The following is a 26,651-nucleotide window of genomic DNA, read 5'->3' as shown; positions in this document are numbered from 1 at the left end:
AGAAAAGAAAAGAAAAGAAAAGAAAAGAAAAGAAAAGAAGAAAAGAAAAGAAAAGAAAAGAAAAGAAAAGAAAAGAAAAGAAAAGAAAAGAAAAGAAAAGAAAAGAAAAGAAAAGAAAAGAAGGAGGACAGGGCAGGGCAGGGCCACAGCTAAAATGCAGAGGATGGGATACTTGCTTTGCATGCGGCCAACATGGGTTCAATCCCTAGCACCCCACATGGCCCCCCAAGTCTTGCCTAGAGTGATCCCTGAGTTTAGAGCCAGGAATAAGCTCTGAGAACTTCCAGGTGTGACCCACAAACCATAATCAAAATAAGAAAACTAAAACAAGGAAAATAGCAAAAATAAGTAATATATTTACTCTTTTTAAAGAACTAAACAGGTAGTGTAGTTCTCCTTGCACACACTTGGCCCAGCACCTTATGGCCCCCAGAGCACCACTACAAGTGATCCCTGAGTGCAGAGCCAGGAGAAAACCCTGCACACCTCCAGGTGGGACTCCCAAACAAACCAACAAACCAACACACACTAAACATTTCCTTCTACTACCTCTCAAAATTTTTAAAAGCAAAAAATATGTTATTGTTAATTACTATCAATATGACTGTATAAAATATTTTTCAGATCTAATTTATTTATGGGAGTTCTAGTGTATTCTAGCTATAACATGTTGGAAACAAAAATCTTTGAATCTTCTCATGTCAAATTATGGGAAAAAATTTCGCTAGTCAAGAAGATAATCTATTTAAGTGTTTAATGGCACTTCTGTTAAGAGGCAGTGCAATTTGGGACATAATCCAAGACCAAATGCAATATTGAGCTTTACAAAGTAAACTTGTCAACATTTTCTTTATAAATAAAATCACTTTTAACTTTCCCATGTATGTCTGAGAATTGTCACAACACCAACACGTTGAAGAATGAGCGTCTTACATAAATAACATCTTTAGATATTAGATGAACGAAACTCATTAAAATATGAATTATCTTCAACAAATGTTCTTTTGTAAAATCTTTCTGTTTTTCATATAGCTGTCATTAAAAATGTATTCATTTTGTTTCATTATATATTAACCATTTGTGCAGAGCTTCTTACCTTGGACATTTCCCCAACTGACAAATTTACAAGGCTTGAGCATACAAATTCTACCAGTTTTAAGTTTTTGCACCAAGAATATTTATAAATATGTACACTCTCTACCAAAAAAATATATGAAGTAGGAAAATTTGTTGTATAATTCAGATATGAAGTGAAAATTCGTGGCAATTTTGGTCCAAAGGTCAGTTTGATAAATCAAAATGAAACTATTTAATCTATTCACAACATTGGAATATTTACAAATAGAAGCAAAAAGAAGTCAAACATACAAGTATTTATTTGATACCCTGGTAAGAGTTTAATGTAATACCAAAGTATTGATCTTAAGATTTTAATGCTCAGTTGCTATATCAGTTAAAATATTATCAGTTAAAACATAATCCATGGTTTTATAATTTATGCTTTGATATGAGTAAAAAGTTTGCTTGCTTACTTTAAGTAACTGAGAGCAGAAAAAATACTGAGTTATCTACTTGAAATGCATATACAGTACATTTATTTTTAAGCATGATGAATTTAACAGGCACATAAGCCATACCACAGAAGGAGTCTTTTATATTCAGTTCAGGTATCAAGAAACACAGATGGGGGCAAGAATTTAATATACTGAACATATAGAACTATCTAATTTATGTTTTTTATTAATTTCTTAATTTTTCATAAAGTAAAATTGAAACAGAACCATCTTACATGATATATTCTAAAAGTACTATTTACCAATTTTGACAGAAATATTTGATAATACTGTATTTGTTTTAATTTTTCTTTAACAGTGATAATATCTGCTAAACACTACATTTTACCTATTATCCTAGTTCATTCTATTTCTATTTTCCACCTCTAAAGATAATTCATTGAAGCAAATTTTTTTAGATTAAAGAAATTACTATCTTCCTATGTCCTTAAAAACAAAATATGGAACATACAAAATATAATTAAAATATCTGCTGTAGTAAGGAAATGTTATTCAGTATCCTATTATTTAAAATCAAGCATCAGGATAAATAATAAAAAAAATTAAATGTAAACAATGACATTTAATAATTTCAGAATACAAGTTATTCGAAACTTCTTTTCATACATAATCAATATTGTGATCACAAAATTCAATTATTTATTATATAACATATATTTATTCTTGCTATATTTTTTTTTCAGTTAACTCTTGCTATATCCTTTCTTCACAAAAATATATCTAGACCAGGTTATTTTATATATTTTATGATGTGTATAAAAGTCTAAATTTAAGAGTTCTAGAGTTAATAGTTTTCCTAACTAACTACTATTACAATACCTCTTAGTTTTTTGCCTATATCACAATAAATCCTGTACTAAAGATTTATCAATATGCACAGATATTTATGAATGCTAATGTATATATATATTTATATATATGTGAAAACTTGTCTGGCAGAGCCTGGCAAGTTCCCCGTGGTATAGTTGATATGCCAAACACAGTTACAAGTCTCACAATGGAGACATTACTGGAGCCCGCTAGAACAAATTGATGAACAATGGGAGGACAGCTCAGTGCTATGTACACGAAAATACATTGTCACAGATATAGACATGTTAGATACACATATATAAATTACTCTCAATATACAGGTCATGCAAATATTACACAGAAGTATTTGGTATTCATATCTTAGCTTTCAGAAAAATCAACAATTTTAATCAAATATTTGGAGTCTTTTGACCTGCTTTAGTTACCACAACATCAGAAACCAAAATGAAACAATCATGTACTCATATAGTCCTCTAAAAACTCTCACAGATCCTGCATAATGAAAAATTATTTTATTAAAATATTTGGTAAATTGTACATCAGATTATAAACATTAATACTATTGTCAGCATATTATTTGAAGTATAATAATAGATTTTATCTTATAAATTATTCTGTTGTGATCTCTGACCAAGTATCTCCAATCACCTGGTTGTTTCTGTATCCAAATCTCTCCTAAAGTTTTACATATATAATTTATAAAGTGATTTCTCACACTAAACTGATAATCTAGATGTTATATGGACAGAATGATATATTTTTTCCTTAGTCAATAGGAAATGTTATTTTTTTCAAGACAACTTATACATTTTAGTAATCATCCATAAATATTAACACGACAGTTTAGTGATCATATTTCTCTTACATAACTCTGAATGTAAAATGCTCATTTTTCTATTCGATGCTACTGAACCAAGTTTACTTTATATTTATGCCTTGAGGTCTTTTCTTTTCTTTTTAAGGAAGGGATGGTTCTCGATGTTCAGCAATAATAAATCATTTTTATGTTGTTAAGTGGAAGGTGCCCATTAAGACTGAAGAAGGTAACTATGTTGGGGCTAGACTGAGCTACCAGGATGAGCCCTTGTAAACTGCTCCTCACAAGGGGAGGAACATGGGGACCCATGAAAGAGGGCGAGATTTCTCCTGTGTTCTGACTAGTTTGGATGAGGCTGAACATCTTTTTTCTTTTGGCTGCCTTAGTGAATAATAATAAAACCCAGCTCCCAGAAGCATGCGGCCGCATTTGCGGCTGCGCGACATCTTATTTTCTCATTCCTACTTTGGACAACCTGGCAGGCTAACGAATGTAACCTGCCCACACGGCAGAGTCTGGCAAACTGCCCGTGGTGTACCCAATATGTTATATACCAGTAACAATGAGGGGTCTCATTCTCCTAACCCTGAAAGAGCCTTGAATATGGCACTTTTTAAAAAATCTCAGGGCTAGGACGAAGGAGACGTTACTGGGGCCTGCTCGAGGCAATCGATGAACAGCTGAAATTGTCAGTCGTCCTTTTCTCAGAGATCTCTGGAGGTTACTTAGCCTGTTTGATGTCAGTATGCAGATCCTAGGTACTTTGTTTTCAGTATACAGAAAAGCTTTTAGCTTTGCATGTTCATTTTAGGGATCAGTCTGCAGAAAAGCTTTCAGCTTTGCATGTTCTTCCTGTAACTCCTTTGTTGATGACCTCACTGTATTGAACTGTAGGATGGTAATAAAAGGAAATTTCAGGGCTCTCTACAGATCTGAGAGAACCTGGGCCCTCCATGACATAAATTTCTTTTGTGTTCCTTGTCTCAGCACCTCCGACAGAATGGATATTCACACAACAACTGATATCTAACGTAAATACAGACATTTAATTGAGGGTCACAAAAATTTAAATTTTTGAAATCTGAATTCCTACCTGTAAAATCCTGCCGGAACTTTCTGCACCAGGAAATTTTTCTCCATGTCTTTGAGAATGTCATTTAGCATTCGGACGCGGAGAGGAACTCTCTCACTGGGATCATTAGCAGGGCGCATCTCATCTGACTGAAAGAGCTCTGCATTCTCCCAAAGGCGTGATGCCAGGGCTAACAGTTGATGAGTGTTGGGGAGATCACCTGGTAAAGATAAAAAAAAATTCAACTAAGAGGAGACATTTTCTAAGCAGCAAAATAAACATTCTACAATCATGTTGTCACAAGAAAATTTCAATATCGATTAATCTTTGATGAGATGCAAGGACTGTGAAATCATTAAGTCAGTGAATGATGAGCCAAAATTTAGCAATGTGATCTTGCTGACTTAGAAAATTTACCATGAAATACCACTAAATACTAACTAAAAATAAATAAGCCATCAGCAGAATAGTGATTGGCGGTGGTGACAGTACAATTACTAAGGAACTTGTCTTGTGTGCAGTGGACCCAAGTTCTACTCCCGACACTGCTTGTAGCATTGTGAGCACTACCGGGAGTGAATTCTGAGCACACAGTCAAAAAACAACACTAGTGGGTGGCCCAATTACCCCCAAAATATGATTATCATGGTGTTTATAATAGCCATGAAACCTTGGAGGCAGACACCTCACCTGAGTTCAAATCCCTGCTCTCCTGTTTTGAGGCCACGTGACATTGAATAAATGATTAAGCTTCAATCATAATCACTTGTGATACAAAAAAGTCAGTGCATCCAATTCATAGACTTGAAATGAATGAATTATCAATGCCTATAGAGTGCTTCCCTAAAGGTGGCAAGTGCTAGAGTAATATAACACTGTGATTAAAAAGTATTCCTTTTGCATACCATAGGAGTGACATTCTCTCATTTTCCAGATATCCCCACAATTAGAATTAGTCTTTGTGTAAGGGTACTGAGAATGATGTCGTTTTAAGGATACCATCTATTCCAAGTGAGTTATCATTATCACCAGGAAGATAATTTCAAATCACTTTAGCCTGGCAGCCCTGAGGTCTTGTCATTGAGTCAGGAAGATGGAAGGATGAGGACTCTCATTGGGAAGAGGTCACATGAACTCACTCTGGGGATCTGCAGGCAAAGGGAGAAATATCTTGAACAGACTTTCTCCATCTGAAATTCAAAGGCTACTGATTCCAAAGATAACAATCATTGTAATACTGCAGATTCCAAGGTGGCTTGTTCTTTCAAAGAGTAGGGTACTGGGATCTCCATTCAGTGTGTTGATCAAATCATTCCATACACGTGAAAGTTTAGAAAACATTGTGGAAAGGTGATGCAGTTGTAAAAGAAGCAGTTAAGAATTACAGCTATGTTTGGCATAGAATTGCCAACTTTTAATATAATTGGTTTTGAGCAGGGGCTGGAGCGATAGCACAGCAGGTAGGGTGTTTGCGTTGCACACAGAGCCAACCCAGGTTCGATTCCTCTGTCCCTCTTGGAAAGCTTGGCAAGCTACCGAGAGTATTCCACCCACCTGGCGAGCTTGGCAATCTCCACCTGGCATATTCGATATGCGAAAACCAGTAACAACAAGTCTCACAATGTTAAGTTACTGGTGCCCACTCAAGCAAACCAATGGACAATGGGAGGATAGTGCCACAGTGCTACAGTGTCTCCCATTTTCATTGGACTATTTTATATTTAAATTTCATTAGAGTCCAACATAGTTCTGATACTCAATAATTACTTAGTGAGTAAATAATATACAATAAAAGAGAACTACTTAGAGAAAAGTGGCTTTTATGAGGACTACAAAGATACAGACTTCTTCATATCTCTCTGTGGACTCAATGTAACAACCTAAAGTCAAATGTAGGAATTAACTAGGTTTTGATTTTTTGATAATTTCAAAGAGTTCTCTATGATTATTGTCTTATTTTATTTCAAAATAAAAATCGTGTTTAAAGGAGATAATTTATTCACTGAAAAAATATATTCCTCTAAGCTACAGTGTTATTTTGTGTTTTGTTTATTATTGGGCCATATCTGGCAGTACTCAAGTTTACTTCTAGTTCTGTTCTTGGGATCATTTTCAGAGGTGCTTGTGGGACCATATATAGAGCTGGGGCCAAAATAGGATCAGTCACACACAAGACAAATACCTTAAATTCAGTTTTATGTCTCTAATCTACAGTATAATGCTATTTTATCTATGTATGGTATATCATAAATAATAAAGGTAAATACATGGAGAGATAAGAGGATACATTTTTGCATAAGGAAATAATGCAATGGATAAGATACATGTAGATTATGCTGAAATTAAAGTAGAAACAAGTTCGAAATTAGAGCCAGACCTTTCCTCCCCAACCCAATGAGACCCTGAGTTGCCACCCACGAATGGCCTCTCTGGCTCCTGATCAAGCTGCTTAACAGTTATGATCCCAGAGACTCAGAAACAAATCTTGGAACCCAGTGGCTTTTGGCAGAAATGCATCCAGTTCCACCAGGCCAGCCCAGGGGGGAAAGGGTGCCATCCCTCCGCCTGCTCTACCTTGGCAGCTCGGTGGCTGCCATCCTCCAGAGGCCACTGGACAGTCAGGTTTGGGCCCTCAGTGATGAGACGTGCGGGGTCTCATGGAATGGGGCTGGAGCCGGCCCTTTCCTCCCTATCCCAACGAGACACCAAGTCACCGCCCATGAACGGCCTCTCTGGCTCCTGATAAAGCTGCTTAACGGCCATGATCCAAGAGATTCAGGAACAAATCTCGGAACCCAGCAGGTTTTGGTAGAAATCCCTTCAGATTTAAGTGTTAAAATTTAGGAATTTCAAAATCGCATTGCTACTACTGCAGCCACATGACATCATATGTTATTCTTAAATAATATTGTTGGGTCTGGTGTCAAAATATTGAATGTGATCAAAGTAGAGAGAGAGTTATGTGGAAATCATCTCCCCCAGAGGTATGGGGGAGGGTGTGGAATGGGAGTATACTGGGGTTTTTGGTGTTGGAGAATGGGCACTGGTGAAAGTTACGGGTGTTTCATTGTATGACCGAGACTTGAACCTGGAAGCTTTGTAACTGCTCTTATGGTTATTCAATAAATAAAATTATAAAAAAATGAAAAAAAAATAAGGTGGCGTTCATGCCCAATTCAATCAGCTAATCAGTGGCTGATTAATAGCAGTACTCCTACATTAAAAAAAATACTTGTGTATCTTACAATTAAGAAAAATGATCTGATCTAGAAAATTGAAGACATAACTACTGAGTAAAGTGAGATAAATTGTACCCGTACCTTGTTTAGCTTTAAATAAATTTATCCTTTATGACAGTGCAGATGTAAAGAATTGACAGCTTGACTGGTTGGTTCAGAAAGGACCATGATAATGGAACTCTGCCACCCAGAAAATTACCTGTTACTTCAGTTGTAGAAAGTTGCACATTAAAAAGTTCTATGTTCACACAATAATTTTGACACATAATCTATAGTACAAAGATTTAGATTAGTCATTTATATATCATTCAGGACTTACTTATTTCTTTAAATAAAACCCACTGAGTAATGCCACTTTCTCTAGGTAAAGTTCTGGTAACCTTATATGGTTACTTCCTAAAGCTTGGGATCTTAACGAGGATGTCACCTCTGTGAGAGAAGGTACTTTTCTTTTTTATTAATTGTCACTTCCCCAGCATCAAAATCTATAACTGTTATACAATAGCATGAAACTTGCTGTGAATTGTTACTTTGATTTTAATATCATAGCCTCTAATAATCACCTTTATATTATTTGTCTTTCTACTTTCATTGACCAAAAAGCACTCCCAGCATTGGTAAATACTTTTTTCTATCTTTTTTTATTCATATATTAACACAATACTTGATATGTGGTATGGTCATTTATTAAAAGTTTTTTAAATTAATATTGATTTGTGAACTTTATATTATCATATTACCATATTTAATCAGAGAAGATGCTTTTGCAAAATGAGGATAAAGAAAGGCTATTTCCTTTCCATTATTTCTAATAATTGTTGCAAACGGAAAAATGTTAAAACTGTTTAGTTCAAATAATTAGTAAAATTAAGGACATTGAATTAAAATCTATCCTGCAAGTAATACACAAAAAGTAAGAAAACTGGACTTCATTTCAGTTATAATAATTGTCAGAGAGAAGACTAACTGAGGATCTTACAGTCTGGTATAATAAATAATAGGTCAGTGTTATCTCCACTCCTCAAAAATGAACTATGCGCTAGATATTTGTCTCAGAGAAGGTTGATGTATGTATCTTGAAGTGATATGTACATGCAAACTAAAGGCCAAGGATCTTGTAATAACAACAAAACTTGGTAAATAAAAGGGTATAAATTAGATACAGATTTGTCCTCTAGAAAGGTGAAGAATAAGATAAAAGAAAGGGAAGACTTATTAATATTGTCATTTATACATAGGTAAGAAACAGTCTCCTTCAACTACTTAAATTCAAATAAATTCCCCAAAATCCTACTAGTTCATTTGAGGGCTGGTAGCATAAAGTGTATCAGGAAAGCCTATGCAACAAATGGTGCTTGGAAACTGAATAGTCACATGCAAGGGAAAGAAAGAAAGAAAGAAAGAAAGAAAGAAAGAAAGAAAGAAAGAAAGAAAGAAAGAAAGAAAGAAAGGGAGGGGAGGGAGGAAGAAGGAAGAGAAGAAGAAATTGGGGAAGGAAGGAAGGAAGGAAGGAAGGAAGGAAGGAAGGAAGGAAGGAAGGAAGGAAGGAAACTGTATCTGTATCTCACATGAAATAAAAATATAATAAAATATAATGAAAAGTAGATTTAAAAATTCAAGGCTATACCAGAAAACATAAAATACATTAAGTTACATGGGCAGAACCCTCCTGAATATATGTGTGTGTGTGTGTGTGTGTGTGTGTGTGTGTGTGTGCGCGCGCACGTGTATGTGTGTGTAGCTATGCCTTGAATAATTTGACTCCATTGGTGATGAAACCAAAAATAGATTTTACATGGCAAAAGAAATCAAAGATAAAATTTAAAAAATAGTCTACTGAATAGAACATATTTTCATATCACATAGAAGATAGAGTGCTAAAATCCCATATATATAAAACATTCATAAAACAAAGTAAAAAATATAACTCCATCAAAACATGATGAGGTGAAATAAACAGGCACTGCCCTGAAGAGGACACAGAAGCAGATTACTGTATTACTTACTATATTAAGCATAAGAAAGAGAGTTCATCAATAGCTAGTCTAAAAAAATTCAAATCAAAATGACAATCAGATGAGATCTCACCACAGTGATATGGCATAAATTAAAAAGATTGAAAACAACAACAATTGATGTCAGGTAGCACTGTAGCACTGTCCTCCAGTTGTTCATCGATTTGCTCGAGTGGGCACCAGTAACGTCTCCATTGTGAGACTTGTTACTGTTTTTAGCATATCGAATATATCATGGGGAGCTTGTCAGGCTCTGTAATGCGGTTGAGATACTCTCTGTAGCTTGCTGGGCTCTCTGAGAGGGGTGGAGGAATCAAACCCAGGCTGATGGCAGTTATGTAGTAAAAAAAATAAAAAATGACAGAGTTCTTATTCATTGTTGGTTGGGTGTGTCATCTGGTTCAGACTCTATAAAAACAATATGTTGAATCCTGAAAAGAGTAAGAACAGAGTTCTTGAATGGACCACTGAGTTCACTTCTTAGCATATACTCCCACAATCTATAAACAGTGATTTGGAATGATATATGCAGACATATATTCATTGTAGTCTTAGTACACTGGTCAAAATTTGGAAACCCTAACTATTGGATGAATATTTTTTAAAAGTTATCATAGGTATGTATGTATGTATGTATGTATGTATGTATCATGGAATACTATGCAGCTCTAAAAAAAGGTGAATTCATGCAGTGCATAGCAATGTGGATGAAACAGGACACTGTGTTCAGTGAAATAAGGAGAAAAAGGAGAAATAATTACAGCCTCACTCATCTGTGGCACAAAGAATAACAAAAGACGTGAATAGACAATAAAAAATGAGAAACTCTTGGTATTGGATTACAAAACTCAGATTACCAAGTAATTGGAGGAAGGATGGGGGAATGAAGGTGACCTAGGACGAGTGGTGGAAGATCTTTGGCACTTTGGTGGTGGGCACAGAAACTTTACAAATCAATGCCATAAATGTTAACCATGTAACCTAAACTATAATCATAATATAACAATTTAAAAAACAAAAGTATATATAAATTATGATTTTGTTATCTATTAGTGTTCCCTCTTCTGAGTTTCACAATCCCCAAAGTTATAAATTTTGTCTCTTTCTACTTTCTATCTTTTGATTCTATTTTGTAGCTGTAATTTTAAGGACCCACTCGATTTCAATTTAAATTAAGAGTGAAATGCATTGGTTATAGTCTAAAGGTTCATTTTCATATCAAAGATATTTAGTCTTTAATATTGTAGTATTTCACAAAACATATACTTCTACAATTGGGTTTATCACAGTTTTAAAGGTGATAACAATTGCAAAATCACAGCTCAGACTTCATTGATTTATAGTGACAAGATGAGCTATGATTCATGTTCCACATAATACAGTCATTTTAAGCAAAATAGAAGATTATATTTGGGGGAAAATGTGTGTTACTTAATATCATCTTTAAAATATCTGCGGCATCACTAAAATGGAGAAAAGAAATTGTCAATATGATTTCAGCCAGCAAAAACAACATTCCTCTATAATCCTACATTTTCTATTCTTTGTGCCTTCTTTAGTATGAATCACAATGAATCATCTCAGCTGGTTATTTAAAAAAGTTAAATGGACAAAACAATCAGATAGAAAAATAGATGTGGGAGTTACTTCACTATTAAACTACAATAAATAATATTTATTTACAATGCAAACAATGCATATAATCATACTAGTCGAAGATAATATGACTGAAGATAGTATATAAGTATGTCTAAACAATGAAATAGAAAATATATTTGCAAAGATGTTAAAGTGATATATTTTGAAGAATTTGGGGAAGGAAAGAAGGAAGGAAGGAAGGAAGGAAGGAAGGAAGGAAGGAAGGAAGGAAGGAAGGAGGGAAGGAAGGAAGGGAGGGAAGGAGAGAGGGAGGGAAAGTCGGAGAACACAAACACATTCTTAATATGACATCTAAATATTAGCAAATGATCCAGATAGCCAAATGAGGTGAAATATAGACATACTTCACACATTGTCTACAAAGGATCTCCTCATAATTTTTCTGATCTGAAACAGGGGATATTATTTTTGTCCTAAAATTCTACCACAGGATTCTATTTGCAGCCACATGATCTGGTAATTGGCTGCTTTTTAAAAGTAAGCACAGCTTTTGTGATGAATTAAATTTATATGGTTTCTCTCCTCTGAAGCAGAAAGTTGTGTATTCATCAGTACATAAATTTAATTTTATTTTGGCTAAACGAAGACACTGAAAGAAAACTAAAAAGAGGCTAGAATCAAAGTTATCCACAGGAGAGTAAGGGTATTTTCTGCTGTCTTACTGAAGATTGCCCAAAGAGTTAAGAGGTAAATTCAATATTAGAAAAGATAAAACTTGTCATGTTAGGTGGAAAATGTTAAGTTTCCCCATTTCTCCTTTCCTAAAGGATAAGAAAACAGAAGCCTTAATCAGAAACCAGTACTTGTAGACTAGTCACAAGGGTGTTCAGGCCAGCACCAGAATGTTTCTCTGAATCACCCTGGAGTTTCTAGTGTCATTCTGTTATGGACATGAAGTTTTATCATAAAATAAAGTAGCACTAGCACTAGCACCATCCTCCCATTGTTCATCGATTTGCTCGAGTAGGCACCAGTAACGCCTCCATTGTAAGACTTACTATTACTGTTTTGGGCATATTGAATTCGCCACGAGGAGCTTGACAGGCTCTGCCGTGCAGGTGGGATACTCTCGGTAGCTTGCCAGAGTCTCTGAGAGGAATGGAGGAATCGAACCCGGGTCAGCCACGTGCAAGACAAACACCCTATCTGCTCTGCTAATAAAGTATCAGGAATAATTGATAATACAGTAGGCGATTGGCAGGTTACTGAATGTTACGTGCCCACACGGCAGAGTCTGGCAAACTCCCCGTGGCGTACCCAATATGCCAAGTACCAGTAACAATGATGGGTCTCATTCTCCTAACCCTGAAAGAGCCTTGAGCGTGGCACTTTTTAAAAAATCAGAGCTAGGACGAAGGAGACGTTACTGGGGCCCGCTCGAGGCAATCGATGAACAACAGGATGATCGTGATCGTGACAATAGGCACTGAGTAGGATGGAAAAGTAGAGAAAATGATTAGCGGTTTCAAACATATTGCATTTAATGTGGGGAAATGTGAAACAAGTTCAAATAAAATACTCAAAGTAAGTGAGAGTAGAAGAAATGTAAAGAATATCTGGTCAGATAGCAGAAAAAGCAATAAGAGATGTTTGAAAATAAAGCATCAGAATAACAAGGGAACATAACGGTAAGGATAATAAGCAAGGGACACATTCAATAAAAATACAAATTGAAAAAAGAAGTAATAGTTTTGGGAAATAAATTCTAACCATGAGAAACAGTAAGATTTTGTTACAACCTATCTACAACAAATTATTTTTTGAACTAGACAAGTAATAGCAGTGAATAAAATACAACCTTTAATAATAAAATTGCATAGTAAGAATCCATACAAAAAATAAGGAGGGGTGATTATAAGCATTCTCTAAGGGAATTTGTTGGGTAACATTGCTTTGTCCTTCAAGAAGCTTAGGTTTTATCTGGTTACACCCATTAATCTGGTTACACCCATCAATCTGGTTACACCCATCACAGTGCTCCAGAAGCACTTCCACTTCCATTGTGTTTACATGTAAACATGTAAACAGTCTTCCCTATGCTCTCCTTCCCACCCAGTTAATCAGCTTTCTCCTTAATCAGACTTTGTTAATTTGTAAGCTCAGTTTCCCAGAAATCTATGATTTTATATGTATGAGTGAAATATTGCCTTTTTCCTCTCCTTATGCCTTATGAACAGTTTACTTTAAAGTAATATCCTTTTTGTATAGATACAGGAAGACCATTAACATTATGCTTTGTAACTTAGGATTTGATTGGCCTTGAATATTATTCACTCCCGGGCATCTTTCTCGATTTAAGCCTCAGTTGCCCTTAGTTCCTAACATCCCAAAAGCAGGGTCCTGACGAGGGACTGAATGGACCCAGGGCAAGCAGTGAGCTACCCTGGCAGCGATATGGGCCAGGCCAAAGTGCCACGATTCTTAACTATAAGTTAAGAGTTTGATCATGGACAAATGCTGTCATGATCCAAGGTAACGACAAGACTAGGATCCTGCTAGGGGTGGGAAAGACTATCTGGCCTGAGCACCGTAGTCTGAGATCAAGATGGCCCTAGGAGAGCAATTCTATAAGTTTAAGATATTTCTTACTGTATCCATACAAAATGATTTATATCATATTCTTATATGCTTGTCAGACAAGGAGAGGAGAGGCACGCCCATGGGATTATGCTCTAGGGTGGGTCCTCCTGATGAGGAAGGATCTGTCCTAGGAGCGGTCTTCCCTGAGGCTAAGATTTCTACCCCTATTGATTTCTACCCCTATTGATTGTGACCACACCTATGTGTAATTGTTTCCCCAATTCCTCATGGAGAGAGGATTTAACTGTACTGTAGGAGCGGGCTGGGGCAGAAGGAAGAAGAGAGTTCAGAGAGGATCAGAAGGAAGAGGAGGATGAAGGGGGATGGAGAAGGAGAATGAAGTAGCATGGGGGCAGAGACAGAAGAAGAGATGAGGAGAGAATCAGAATAAACTACGACTAATACCTACCAGCCTGGCCCTCGTTCCTGCCTCTGCCTGACCATCGCCATCGACCTCTCCGGGGGGGGGGAGAAGGGTGAGACTACCGAACGTGGGCGGTGGGAGAGATAGAGCCACCGCCGCTGTGGGTGCTGAGCCCCTCTTGTGTGAGTTTACACAGGAATTCATATCCAGAAGTTAGTCTTTTTATCAAATTTCTCTATCAATGTAAGCAAACAAGCTAATACATTTCACAGAGACTGCATCTGACTCTAAATCCCCATCATACAAAAATTTCAGTCCTTGAAAATGTTAGTTTGTATCAAACTACTAGATGTCTAGCATGATTCAGAATTTCCATGGGAACAAAATACTTTGCTGGAATTGCTTGCTCTTAATAGAAACTACTTTGTATTTCTTAGAGAGAGCATGGGGTTAACTTCTCTGTGTATTCCTTCTTTAGTATCTAGAGGAAAATCAAGGGCTGGAGTTGGTGTTAATTAAAATCACGACTAGTGACATACAAGCTGAAACCAAGAACTCCATAGTTCACACAACAAACTTTTTTCCTTATAATTCACACAAGACATACTTTATTTTTTTCTATCAGCAAAGTTAATTGTAGATTAAAGAGAACACAAAAGACATTAGATGCGTTTCAAACATGTGTGCTTGTATAAAGGAACCAAAGTGACATTTGATAATATAAAACTAAAAATCAGATAGTACATGGGGTACTGGCCTCAGCATCACCTCCTTAAAATACAATCCCTACTTCTAAAATGAAGTGATCGACACTAATGAATTATCAGAGCTAATAAAGAAAGAAAAGAGTCAGATCAAATCAGCAAAGTCAGTTTTTCAAAGAACAGGAAACAATGCTGCCAACAACCATTTTATATTTAATGAGATAATCAGGAAGTGGCAATAAGCCACGTAGTTCAAAAATTAAGCTTCCCACAGAGTCTGGCTTGCACTAAACAAATGTATCATAATCAGATAAAATGGAAATGACTTTGACTTTATTTGGTCATTTGTAGCTTTTATAATGGTAAATAATTAGCATTCCAGATTCTGACAAATAAAAAGAAAACTAGCAGATGTAAAACAAACAGCAGATACTAAACAGCAAGAATTGGATGGGAATTATTTTGAGGTCTGCTTTTTTGGGGGAGGGTGGAGGTTTTTTTCAACACCCTACTGTGCCTAGAGCTTACCTCTGCCTCTGTTCAGGGGTCACTTTTAGTTCCAGGAATTGAACCAGCAATAAACATATGCAATGCCAGCTCCTGTATTCTCTCTCTTCCTCTCTTTTCCTCTCTGGCCTCAGGGATTTGTTTTATACATTTAAAAATAGATAAAAAATCTGGAATATCATATGTGAGGCCAGGGCGTTAATCACTGGCATCACAAAAATAACTAAACAAATGAAAAACATAACAACCTGGATGAAGTGTGAAAGCATTAAGAAGGTTAAGTACTTAAATAGATTAAGTTCCTACTCCCAAGTTTGCTTCCAAATTTAAGGGTGTCGTGGTACTTTATTCTTAATGCTCTTCTCCATCCCCATGACCTGGACTATTGCCTTGAATGTATAATTTTTTCATACTTTTATTTGTCACAAGTACACCTAAATTGTACCAGTTATCCTATCACTCTCTATTACAGTTTATCTCAATGCACCACATATAAATATTCGTTCTCTAACTATTATTTGTTTGGCATTGACCAAATATTAGGAGCCAAGGTCACTCAGTCAAAATGAGCTTTAAAGAACCATCCAATAAATCAACTCAAACAAATTATTCACTGGTAAACTATCCCTCTTTCTAGTAGTTCTGAGAACGGTAGAGAATGGTCTGCTGTTACTGTAAACTATAGTAATAAATAAATAAGATGGCCGGTTGTCAAGAGGTAAAAATTACACTGCTGAAAATGCAATTGGGTTTCAGAGACCTTCATACTTAAACTCTTTGCAGTAAGGGGAAACAATATTTTATACCTCAGACTTGAAGGTCATTAAAAAAAATAACTAATCAGAAAGTTAAGACTAATCATTACTACCCTAGCAAAATAAAACATGCATATTTACAATTAAAGCTTTTATTAAGCAGTAAATTATCTGTTTCATTTAATATAATAGGAAATTCTGTTCAGCTAATAGAGTCGTTTGGCAATGCAAATAAAATGGGAATATTTATTTAGTTGTTGATAAGTATTGTCTATCATTCACACATTAGTACATTAATTTTATTTTAAAGTAAGGTTATAAGCACGGTCACGGTCATGGTTCTCCCGTTGTTCATCAGTTTGCTCGAGCGGGCCCAGTAACGTCTCCATCGTGAGACTTGTTGTTACTGTGTTTGGCATATTTTGCCGCAGGGGCGACAGTGATAAGGTTATAAGCAAAGCATTAAAAAAGAACAGATAAAACTGCTAACAATAAACATTTTAATGGTCATTGATTGATTATGATACAAAGAAAACATTTGTGTTTCAAGGTTTGTGTTTCAAATAAAACTTATATAGGCTTATTGATAATAATTCATATCACTTTGACCTAATATTTGTGCACAGATCATAGTTAAAAACATTTCTCTTGTGTGTGTGTGTGCTTGTTGTTACTTTTAGCTTTATTTTTGTTTTGTTTTAGTATGTTTACATCCCAAGTCAGGCAATATCTTTGTGAGTGGAAATAAACAGAAAGTTTCAAGGGCTTTCACATCAAAAGAAAATAAAAGCCAAAAATAACCAACAGCCAAAAGAAAAGTTCTTTACCAGAGCAAGAAACATTTTCCCACAGAACAGCAGGAAGCCAAAATGTTCTCTGTTCATCCAGTTGAGAGTCTGAGATTTTAGGGAGAGGCATATTTAAAAAGTTGTGTCTGGTCTATGCTGGAATTCTTTGAAAAATCACTGCATTTTTCCCCACTACTTTTCACATGATTTCAGATATAATTATTAAAGAAAGACTGTTTTAAAAAATATTAAATCACTATGAGATGCACAGTTACAAATCTTTAATAATCAGTTCTCAGTAATACAATGTTCCAACACCCATCCCCATCACTAGTGTATTTTTCCAACACCAATATCACCAGCATCCCACCCGATACCCTAATATGAGTTCAAAATGTTTGGGCAGGCACTGTGTACATTCTGTGGCCATAAGCCACTTCCCCACCTCAGCCATAAGCCACTGCCCATCCTGTTTCACTCTCCCTGTATTAGTTAAGAGCCCAACCTCAAAGGTTGGAGGTAGCCATTACACACACAGGAGAGGTAGCCCAATCTACATATGAAAAGCCCTTCCCTCAGGGGCAGGATCTTTTAGGACAAACTCTTACCCTGCTAGGAGATCCACCCAAGGGCAGAATACCATCTGCCATCTGCATATTTCTTCTTTCCTTAGTCTTTATTGATTTAAACTGTCATATTTCTTCTAAATAATATTTCTAGCATTTTATATGGACACAGTAATACTTATCTTAAGTTTAAAGGGTGGCTCTTCTGGGGATTTCTCCTCATATTTCTCAGACTATAGCTCTCAGAAGAGATTAGTCCTTCCTAACCCCAGCAGGGTCCTTATTCAGTTGCTTATTTTGGGTTCCTGACAATGCTCTTAACTTATAAGCCTTATGGTGCAATCCATTTTCATTGATGTCATCAGGGTAGCTCACAGCTTGCCCTGTGTCCATCCAAGAACCTTCTTTGGAACCCTCCTTTTGGGATGCTCCCAACTAAGAGCGACTGAGGCTTTAAGTGGAGTAAATATGACAGATGCTCAGGAGTAAATATTATTCAGAGTCAATTAACCCCCAAGTTACAAAAGCATAGCATGTCTTCCTGTTTCTATGCAAAAATGTGTTGCTCTAAAGTAAACTATGCAAAGGACAGAAAGGAGAGAGAAAAGCAATGTTTCACTTGCAACACAAAATCTCAAGTCCTAGAAGAATTCGACTTTATAAGCAACAGGATCTGATTTGGAGATAGAAGTGATTAACAGATAGGGGAAGCTGAACACAGAGGAAAAGGTAAAGGTAAAGGTAAAGGCCCTCCCGTTGATCGTCGATTTGCTCGAGCGGGCCCAGTAATGTCTCCATTGGAGACTTTGTTGTTACTGTGTCTGGCATATCGAATACGTCACGGGGAGCTTGCCAGGCTCTGCCGGGCGGGCGAGATAATCTCGGTAGCTTGCCGGGCTCTCCGAGAGGGGCGGAGGAATCGAACTCGGGTCGGCCATGTTGGCCGCTTGTAAGGCGAACGCCCTACCCGCTGTGCTATCGAAAGATTAATGCTGAGGAAATGGGAGTGTTTTGAGAGCATTGTGAAGGGTGTTACTCAATTATTGTTACTCAATAAACCTAAACTCCTAGCATAGAGGTGTTATCCAACTGCTTGCTTCTCCTCTCTTTTCTCTCTCTCTCTCTCTCTCTCTCTCTCTTTCTCTCTCTCTCTCTCTATCTCTTTCTCTCCCTATGTCTCTTTCTCTCTTTCTCCCTCTCTACTTAGGTAAGGAAAGGATTTTTTATATAAACTATCCTCAAAATATTTTGTATAACTTATGGCTGGAGTGATAGCACAGTGGGTAGGGTGTTTGCCTTGCTTGCGGCTAACCCTGGTTCAATACCTCTGTCCCTCTCGGAGAGCCTGGCAAGCTACCGAGAGCATCCCGCCCACACAGCAGAGCCTGGCAAGCTCCCCATGGTGTATTCGATATGCCAAAAAGAGTAACAAGTCTCACAATGGAGACGTTACCGGTGCCTGCTCAAGCAAATCGATGAACAACGGCAGGACAGTGATACAGTGCAGTGCTATGTGCTACATGTACAATGTACAAGTTATTGCTATAATTGAAACCTGCTTCTCCCTCATGGCACATGTTCCATTGTTACATTTCATTCCATTCCCTCTCAGAAGTGTTCAGTTTACCCAGACCACATTACCACTGGCTGAGAAGAGCAAACAATTTATCTGTAGGTCAATACTCATTCTTTGAGCATTATAGCAATAATTTCAGCCACTCCTCTTAGAATAATTTCTCCTGTCTTGGTAATTTCATTACCTACTTCTACATTTTAAAAACTTTATATTTAGAAACATTACACAATAATACTATTTTTTTTTTCAGGCATTCTCATCATAAGCCAACATGTCTTCATTTTTCTAAATAATAACATGTCAGTGGTACCAATGGTTGCTAGCAAATTTAAGTCTTTTTGGCTCACTGCATTCTCTGTTCTTTAACTTCACCAAGATAGACTTTCTCTTAAGCCTCTTTAATTATGCTCATCTTACTTCTATCACATTCTGACTCAGTCATTTACCCAGATAAATGACTAAGTTACAAGGAGAGCTTCTTTGTATACATGTTCAGTTTTCTTCATCTAGTTTATGATCCCTTTCTCAGCAAAACCCTAATCATGCTTATTCTTATTTCTTCATGAGCACCAGAGCTCCCAGTTGGAGAATGAGAAAACTTCTCATTCATGTTTGATTATCTTATTAAAATATATGTTCCTGGGGGTGAAAGATAGTACAGTTTCATAACATGGTCTCCCGGGCACGGCTGCGTGTGGACCTCGAGGTCTGTAGCAGCACCGGGATGGGCCTGGTATCCCTGAACCCTCTGGATATGATCAGCATCACATCCTTGGGCTCTTGCAGTCAAATACAGGCCTTGTTGGCTGAGAATGGCTTGTGGGACCCCAGCACCTCCTGTGAAAACTCTCCCCATTATTGTGCTACATTTCTGTAGCTCATTCACTTTCCCACGGTTTTAATGTCTTCATCTCTAAAGGGACTATCAAGAACTCCCACCAACATATTCCCTTATCTGTTATATTTCTACTTTTCTTTAAATTTTCATAAATGCATTATATTGTTCTGACCTAAGGCAAAGTTCTACACCGTATACAATCTTTATTCATGAAAATCAATTCTGCATTTTTTCCTGGGTTTCCTTGAATCAAATCTTGACTGTTCACTAATCATTCTCTTCAAAATCCAAAAAAAAAAATGTAGTCCTTCAGATCCATTTTTTTTTTTGGAATGCTTTACTTATTTATTTTTTATTTTTTATTAGTGAGACACCATGAGGTGCAATTGTAGATTTACAAATTTTGTGCTTGGGTTTCAATTATACAATAATCAAGTACCCATATCTCCACCAGTGCCCATTTTCCACCACCACAGATCCCAGTATCCCTCCCACCCCTCCATGCCCCCCATCCCACCCTGCCTCTGTGGCAGGACATTCCCTTCTGTTCTCTCTCTCCTTTTGGGTGCTGTGGTTTGCAAGAGAGGTATTGAGTGGCAATCATGTTTGGTCTATAGTCAACTTTCAACATGAATCTCCCACCATGGCAAGATCCTCCCAACACCCTTTACTTGGTGCTCCCTTCTCTATCTGAGCTGCCATTTCCCCTAGCATGTGTGGCTGGCCTCCAAGCCATGGAGCAAAATCTTTGGATCCATTCTTAATATCAACACCATATCCCAAATTTATCACCATGATGAACACATTTTCTCTGAACACCTGTAGTCAGTTTTTTTCTGACTCTTCCCCAAAAATCGGGTCTTCTGTCTCTGGCCCTGCTTCCCCTTTACTGTCCTTGTTGCTTCATGCCACACACATGAGAGACTTCATTCTGGAGCTTTCCCTCTCCTTCTCGCTGGCTTTTGCCACCACGAAGCCTTCTTAGTTCCATCCGTTTAGCAGCAGCTTGAGTGATTTAATCTTTCCTTATAACTAGGCATAATATATAACACAATTTCTTTTTCCAGTCATTCGTTTCTGGGCACTTGAGCTGTTTCCAGATATTGGCTATTGTGGATAGTATTGCAAAGGACATTGAAGCATAGAGGTATTTTTAAATACTTTGTTTTATAGAGTATTCAAGAAGTATTTCAAAGATTTTTCAAAAATTATTTTGGGCATTCTTGAAATAGATGACAAGAAGATGAAAGTGAAGATGCTGGGTTATCTGCAGCTCAATTTTTAGATTCTTGAGAAATAACAATATTGCTTCCAAAGAAGTTGAACCACAAAGTATCATGTTAAGTGAAACAAGTCAGAAAGAGCGGGATAGACACAGAAAGATTGCACTCATCTGAGGAATATAAAGTAACAAAATAGGAGACTAACACCCAAGAGTGGCCGAGATTAGTACCAGGAGTTTTGCTCCATGGCTTGGAGGCCAGCCACATGTGCTAGGGAAAAAGGAAGCTCAGATGGAGAAGGGAGCACCAAGTAAAGGGTGTTGGGAGGATCCTCCCAGAATGGGAGAAGCATGCTGAAAGTAGACTATAGACTGAACATGATTGCCGCTCAATGCCTCTTTTGCAGACCACAACACCCAAAAGGAGAGAGAGAACAAAAGGGAATGCCCTGCCACAGAGGCAGGGTGGGATGGGGGGAATAGGGGGTGGGAGGGATACTGGGATCCATGGTGTTGAAAAATGGCCACTGGTGGAGGGATGGGTACTTGATCATTGTATATTTGAAACCCAAGCAGAAAAATTTGTACATCTACAACTGTACCTCATGGTGTCTCACTAATAAAAATTAAAAAAAAAAGAAGTTGAACCACTAAACATTCCTAATTAATTATTATAAGAGAATTCTAGGTCAAGGCAGTTTGGTAGATGATATTCTGCACTCTCTTCCCTCTGGAGAAAACCATATTCTCTCATTCTCTCTCTCTTTCTTGCTCTTGTTTTCTTGTTTTCTGTTGCTCGGCCTCTCTCTACTCTCTCTCTCCCTTCTTCTCTCTCTGTCTCTCTCTCTCCCCTCTCTCTCTTCACACACACGTTTTAGAAGCTAGAGCTGGAAACGAATTCCCATCTTATGTATATCAAATGGGCTGGAGCAATAACACAGTGGTAGGGCGTTTGCCTTGCATGCAGCCAGCCCGACTGAGCCGGGTTCGATTGCTCCGCCCCTCTCGGAGAGCCCGGCAAGCTACCGAGAGTATTTCGCCCACACGGCAGAGCCTGGCAAGCTCCCCGTGACGTATTCGATATGCCGAACACAGTAACAACAAAGTCTCCAATGGAGACGTTACTGGGCCCACTCGAGCAAATCGATGAACAACGGGAGGACAGTGACAGTGACAGTGAATATCAAATGTATTTGAGGTATATATTGACAGCTAAAACTGAGCTGGTGGAATGTTTTTGTCTATTCTAGGAAGGTGCTTATGAAAGACTCAACCAGTCTAAACACCAAGAGCAATAGCCAGGGAGACTAAGACAGGTCAAGCAAGAAGGTGACAGCACTCTCAAAAAAAGCTCTAATTCTCCCCACTTCACCTAGATCAGCTGTGTCATTTAGAATGAAAAATTCTTCTATGTGTGTACGTTATTAAGTATGTATATTTTACTTATTTATATCTATTTAGCAGCTGAGTTTTGTTTCGTATTTTGGTGACTTGGTTTAGAACTATAACGGAAAGTAGATGCTCAATAAATATCTGTTATGTAAGTTGTTTGATAAGTTAAAATTTATTTAGTAAAGTCCATTTGCAAAATCTTTTGGTATATATGTGATTCTCTAAGCATATTCTAATTTATATATTGTTTTCAAAGGACCCTAACTGGGGTCAGAGCGATAGTACAGTGGGTAGGGCATTTGTCTTGCATGGGACTGACCCGGGTTCAATCCTGGATATCTGATATGGTCCCCCAAGTGCCGCCAAGAGTAATACCTGAGTGAAGAGCCAAGAGTAACCCCTGAGCATTGCTGTGTGTGACCCAAAAAGGAAAAAAAAAAGAACCCTAACTGTCTACACACAAAACATTAAAACAAAGGACTAATATAATTCTCACAATGACCCATTAGTTCTTTTACTGACCTTCAAAAGTAACATACTTTACTTAAAATGCTCATATGGTAACTCTAACGCTAATAGATATTTATGTAGTTTTTGAAGGAAACCTAATTGTTCAAGAATATTGTGTGACATTTCAAATGACATTTTCACTAGTATTTTTGTTGGTTTTGTTTTATTTATTTTTTTTGAAAAGTCAAATTTGTCTTTATCACACAGATGGCATGCATTTATCATAGAAAATAAGGACTAAGAAAAACAACCTGCAGCACTCTTGTAATTCTATTACACAAGAGGAGTTTTTGCCAGCATACTCTGCATTTCCTTTCTGCGCATGAGAGTTATTCCTTTATGATGGTTATCTATGTAATGTACATAATAAGCTCCTCCTTTTCTGCAAAGCGTAAAACACAGTAGCAAGTGCACTTTCTAAAGAACAAAAAGGAAAACTAAATAAAAATAAATAAAACAAGTAAACATAACCAAATACAGGTGCAAAAAAAAGTCCTTGCTGGAAAAAGAACTTCTAAGTCATTATTGTGTGTGTGTGTGTGTGTGTGTGTGTGTGTGTGTCTGTGTGTGTGTGTTAAACAGCTTTAATCTCCGTCATTGTGGCTTCTCGGCACAGTAAGAAATATTGCACATGATCAACACGTCTTGTTTGGGGCACAGGACGAGGCTAGGGAATCACCTTCTTAGAAAGTACAACCCAAGTCAGAAGGTCAGGGGCGGGGCAGGGAATAGGCTCTCCCCATGCCTGTGGCAAAGTGCAGGAGCCCCCAACCCCCAAAACTAACCTGCGTCCAGCCCTTCTGGGGAAAAGGGGGGGGTGCATGAACTCCTCCCTACTCCAAAGGTACCTCCCTGTGGCTCCTGGGCTGCACTGCCCTCTGACTTGTAGCCCTCACACGAGACATTTTGCATGAAGTACAAGTGAAAAGGTCTGAAGGTCACACACTCCAGGTTATGTAAGGGGCTCGGTACAGGGAACAGCACCCTGCTTCTCAGTGGATCCTCGGGCCTCCCCTCCCCATCTCAGAGTGTTCTTAAGGTAACACACTTGGACTGTATATCATCATCCACAGATATCCTAGAATAAAATGTCCTAGAAGTAGTTGATAGAAATGGAAAACAAATAAATCCTTACTGATATTGATATGGTATAAATGCGTGATAAGGATAAGAGGAAGATAAACGAAAAGGACATATTAGAACCTTCTTTTAGACACTGTGAATTACAACGATGTTGAGAATTGGGCTGGAGGGATATTAAGCAGGTCTAGCTCTTTTCTTCCACTCTGTGGACCCAAGTCTGATTCCCAGAACCAACACATGATCTCACAAATCCAGGCAGGAGTGATCCCTGTGTGTACAGCCAGAAGTAAGCCCTGAGCAACATTACGTGCAGCTCCCAAAATAAAACAAGGCAAAGTTGTTTCCATTAGGGTTTCAGGCACACAAATATTCCCACTTTCAATCCTACCACCCTGTGATCCTATTTCTCATTTTAAATTTTACTTACTAGAGAGAATGCAGAAGTGGCTCAAAAAAAAGACGGTAAGTAATATCTAAACATAGGTCATTGCATAGAGTTAAGTCACGCAGATCTCTACACATGCAGAAGGCATGCATGGATGCAAGACAGACAAAGCAGACTATGTAAACAGCGAGGCAAGGAACAGCAAGACAGTGACTTGGGTGACTGCAAAGTGAGATCCACGGATCTCAGAGATCGGAAGAGAAAGAAAGTGCGAGGACCAGCAAGTCTGGTGAGAGACCCAACCGTGAGAAAAAGAAGTGGCTAGGAAAAATGGAAATAAGGGTTGCCATTTCAGACATGGAACTTCTTGTTTCTTTGAATTTCATAACCTACAGAAATACATCTGAACTGTTAAAAATAAAGAGCCACAACAGTGCAGTCATCTGGTAGTCTGTGTGATAATCCTACATACAGTTCTCAAGGACACAAAGCTAGTTAGCACATGCTGTAACAGCACAGACAAGAGTGAGAATTTTCACAAAAGCAAACAAACAAACAAACAAACAAAAAACAACTTGAGGCCAATGAACACCTCCTGCACCATGTATGTTCACCACCCAGCTCGCTTCAGAGACTCATGAGTAAATCTTGAAAGATCAATTAGCCACAAAACTCCCTCAGACACCCATTCATGCCTGAGATATCTGGGTACCCCAGATCTAGATGGCCCAGTGCCCACTCAAACATAGCCCCGACACTTGCCTCTTTCCACATTACAAAGTTTCCACCATTCCACCATGCCCCAGGCCAGAATCCATCTGCTCAGGACCGAGCCTCCAAGGGAAAGGAACCTTCTGAGAACTCAGGTACATCATGGGTACTTGTCATTGAAATCTCCAGGCTTTCTCGGAGATGGGTTGGACAACCAATTTTCCCGTACTTCCAGAAACCATGGCAGTCACATCCGCAGATCAAAGTTGCTGCCTGATTAAAAGTTTAACTCCAGCTGTATTGCATAATTAAATAATCTGGACTTCTTGGAGCATGTGGCTTCATTTGCAGCCACACGATTTATTCAAACGCTAAAACACTAATAATCCAGTAGCAGCATATGGGATTGAATGGGATGTAATATAGAAGCCAACTGATCTCACCTAACCAAAAGATTTACACAGAAAGCTTGACTTGTAACATTTAAGTAATCCCTCATACAAGGACTTAATGTCTCCATGGTGAGATGCAACAGGTTACTCTAATTTTCTTCTAAGGAATCTTTTTCGATCACTCTGTTAGCAATTTATTGGCAACAAAAGTAATATAAAAAGAATTACTGCGGGCCTGCCACAGAGGCAGGATTAAGGTAAAATGGAGACAATGGTGGAGGGAACATGACAGTGGTGGTGGGATTGGTGTTGGGATATTGAATGCCTGTAGCAAATCGTCATGAACAATTTTGTAAACCAGCTCTCAAATGAAGTACAGGGAAAGGGGGGAAAGTTTCCATGTGTAGACCTTATTTATTTTGTCTAAACTACAAAATACATTAGCACAGACTAATTTTACAAGTTTATTAATAACAGGTATGACATAATTCTTACCACAATGAGATCCAAGTATAAAATAAAATTCAATACAATATATTTTAAATCACAGTGTTGAAAATTTATGTAAATGAGAATAGGCATTTCATTATACTGTGTCAAATGTTTAATTGCCTTATTTACATAGGTGAAAATCACATAGCAATGATGTTTTTCACAAATTGGCTCTTACTGACTTATTTTCTGAGCATTCTATTTACCATTTCTTTACATTTGGTTAGAGGAAGCAATAGAGAGCAAGTCTGTTACGTGACTAAGGAGACAAACTAGAGGCGGGAGGGAAAATGGGAATAATGGTGGAGGGAAGGTCACACTCATGTTGCTGAAACACTAAGTGACTGAAAATCTATATTGTGAAGAAATTCGTAAATGAGCACATTTTCATAAAAAATAAAATTTAAATAAAATTGAGATTTATTTAATTTATGCAAAGGACACCATCATTTCGTAGCATTGTAGCACTGTCCTCCTGTTGTTCATTGATTTGCTCGAGCGGGCACCAGTAAAGTCTCCATTGTGAGACTTGTTACTGTTATTGGCATATCGAATATGCCACAGGGAGCTTGCCAGGCTCTGCCGTGCGAGCGGGAT

The 26,651-nt window shown here is 37.6% G+C and overlaps 1 protein-coding gene across 2 annotated transcripts in view; it reads right to left on the bottom strand.

Moving 5' to 3' along the window:
- The window catches only part of NAALADL2 (N-acetylated alpha-linked acidic dipeptidase like 2), a 1,034,250-nt gene that overhangs the window by 35,175 nt on the left and 972,424 nt on the right, over nt 1-26,651 (bottom strand). For both annotated transcript variants that reach the window (XM_056110705.1, XM_056110706.1), the window contains exon 13: nt 4,298-4,496. In XM_056110705.1, coding sequence (XP_055966680.1) covers nt 4,298-4,496 — 199 coding nt within the window. The remainder of the gene's footprint in view (nt 1-4,297; nt 4,497-26,651) is intronic.

Source organism: Sorex fumeus, unplaced genomic scaffold, assembly GCF_029834395.1.
Source record: "Sorex fumeus unplaced genomic scaffold, SorFum_2.1 ptg000010l, whole genome shotgun sequence".
NCBI classification, from domain to species: Eukaryota; Metazoa; Chordata; class Mammalia; order Eulipotyphla; family Soricidae; genus Sorex; species Sorex fumeus.
Note: the sequence above shows the minus strand (reverse complement) of the source record. Positions and strands in the feature narration are given on the sequence as shown.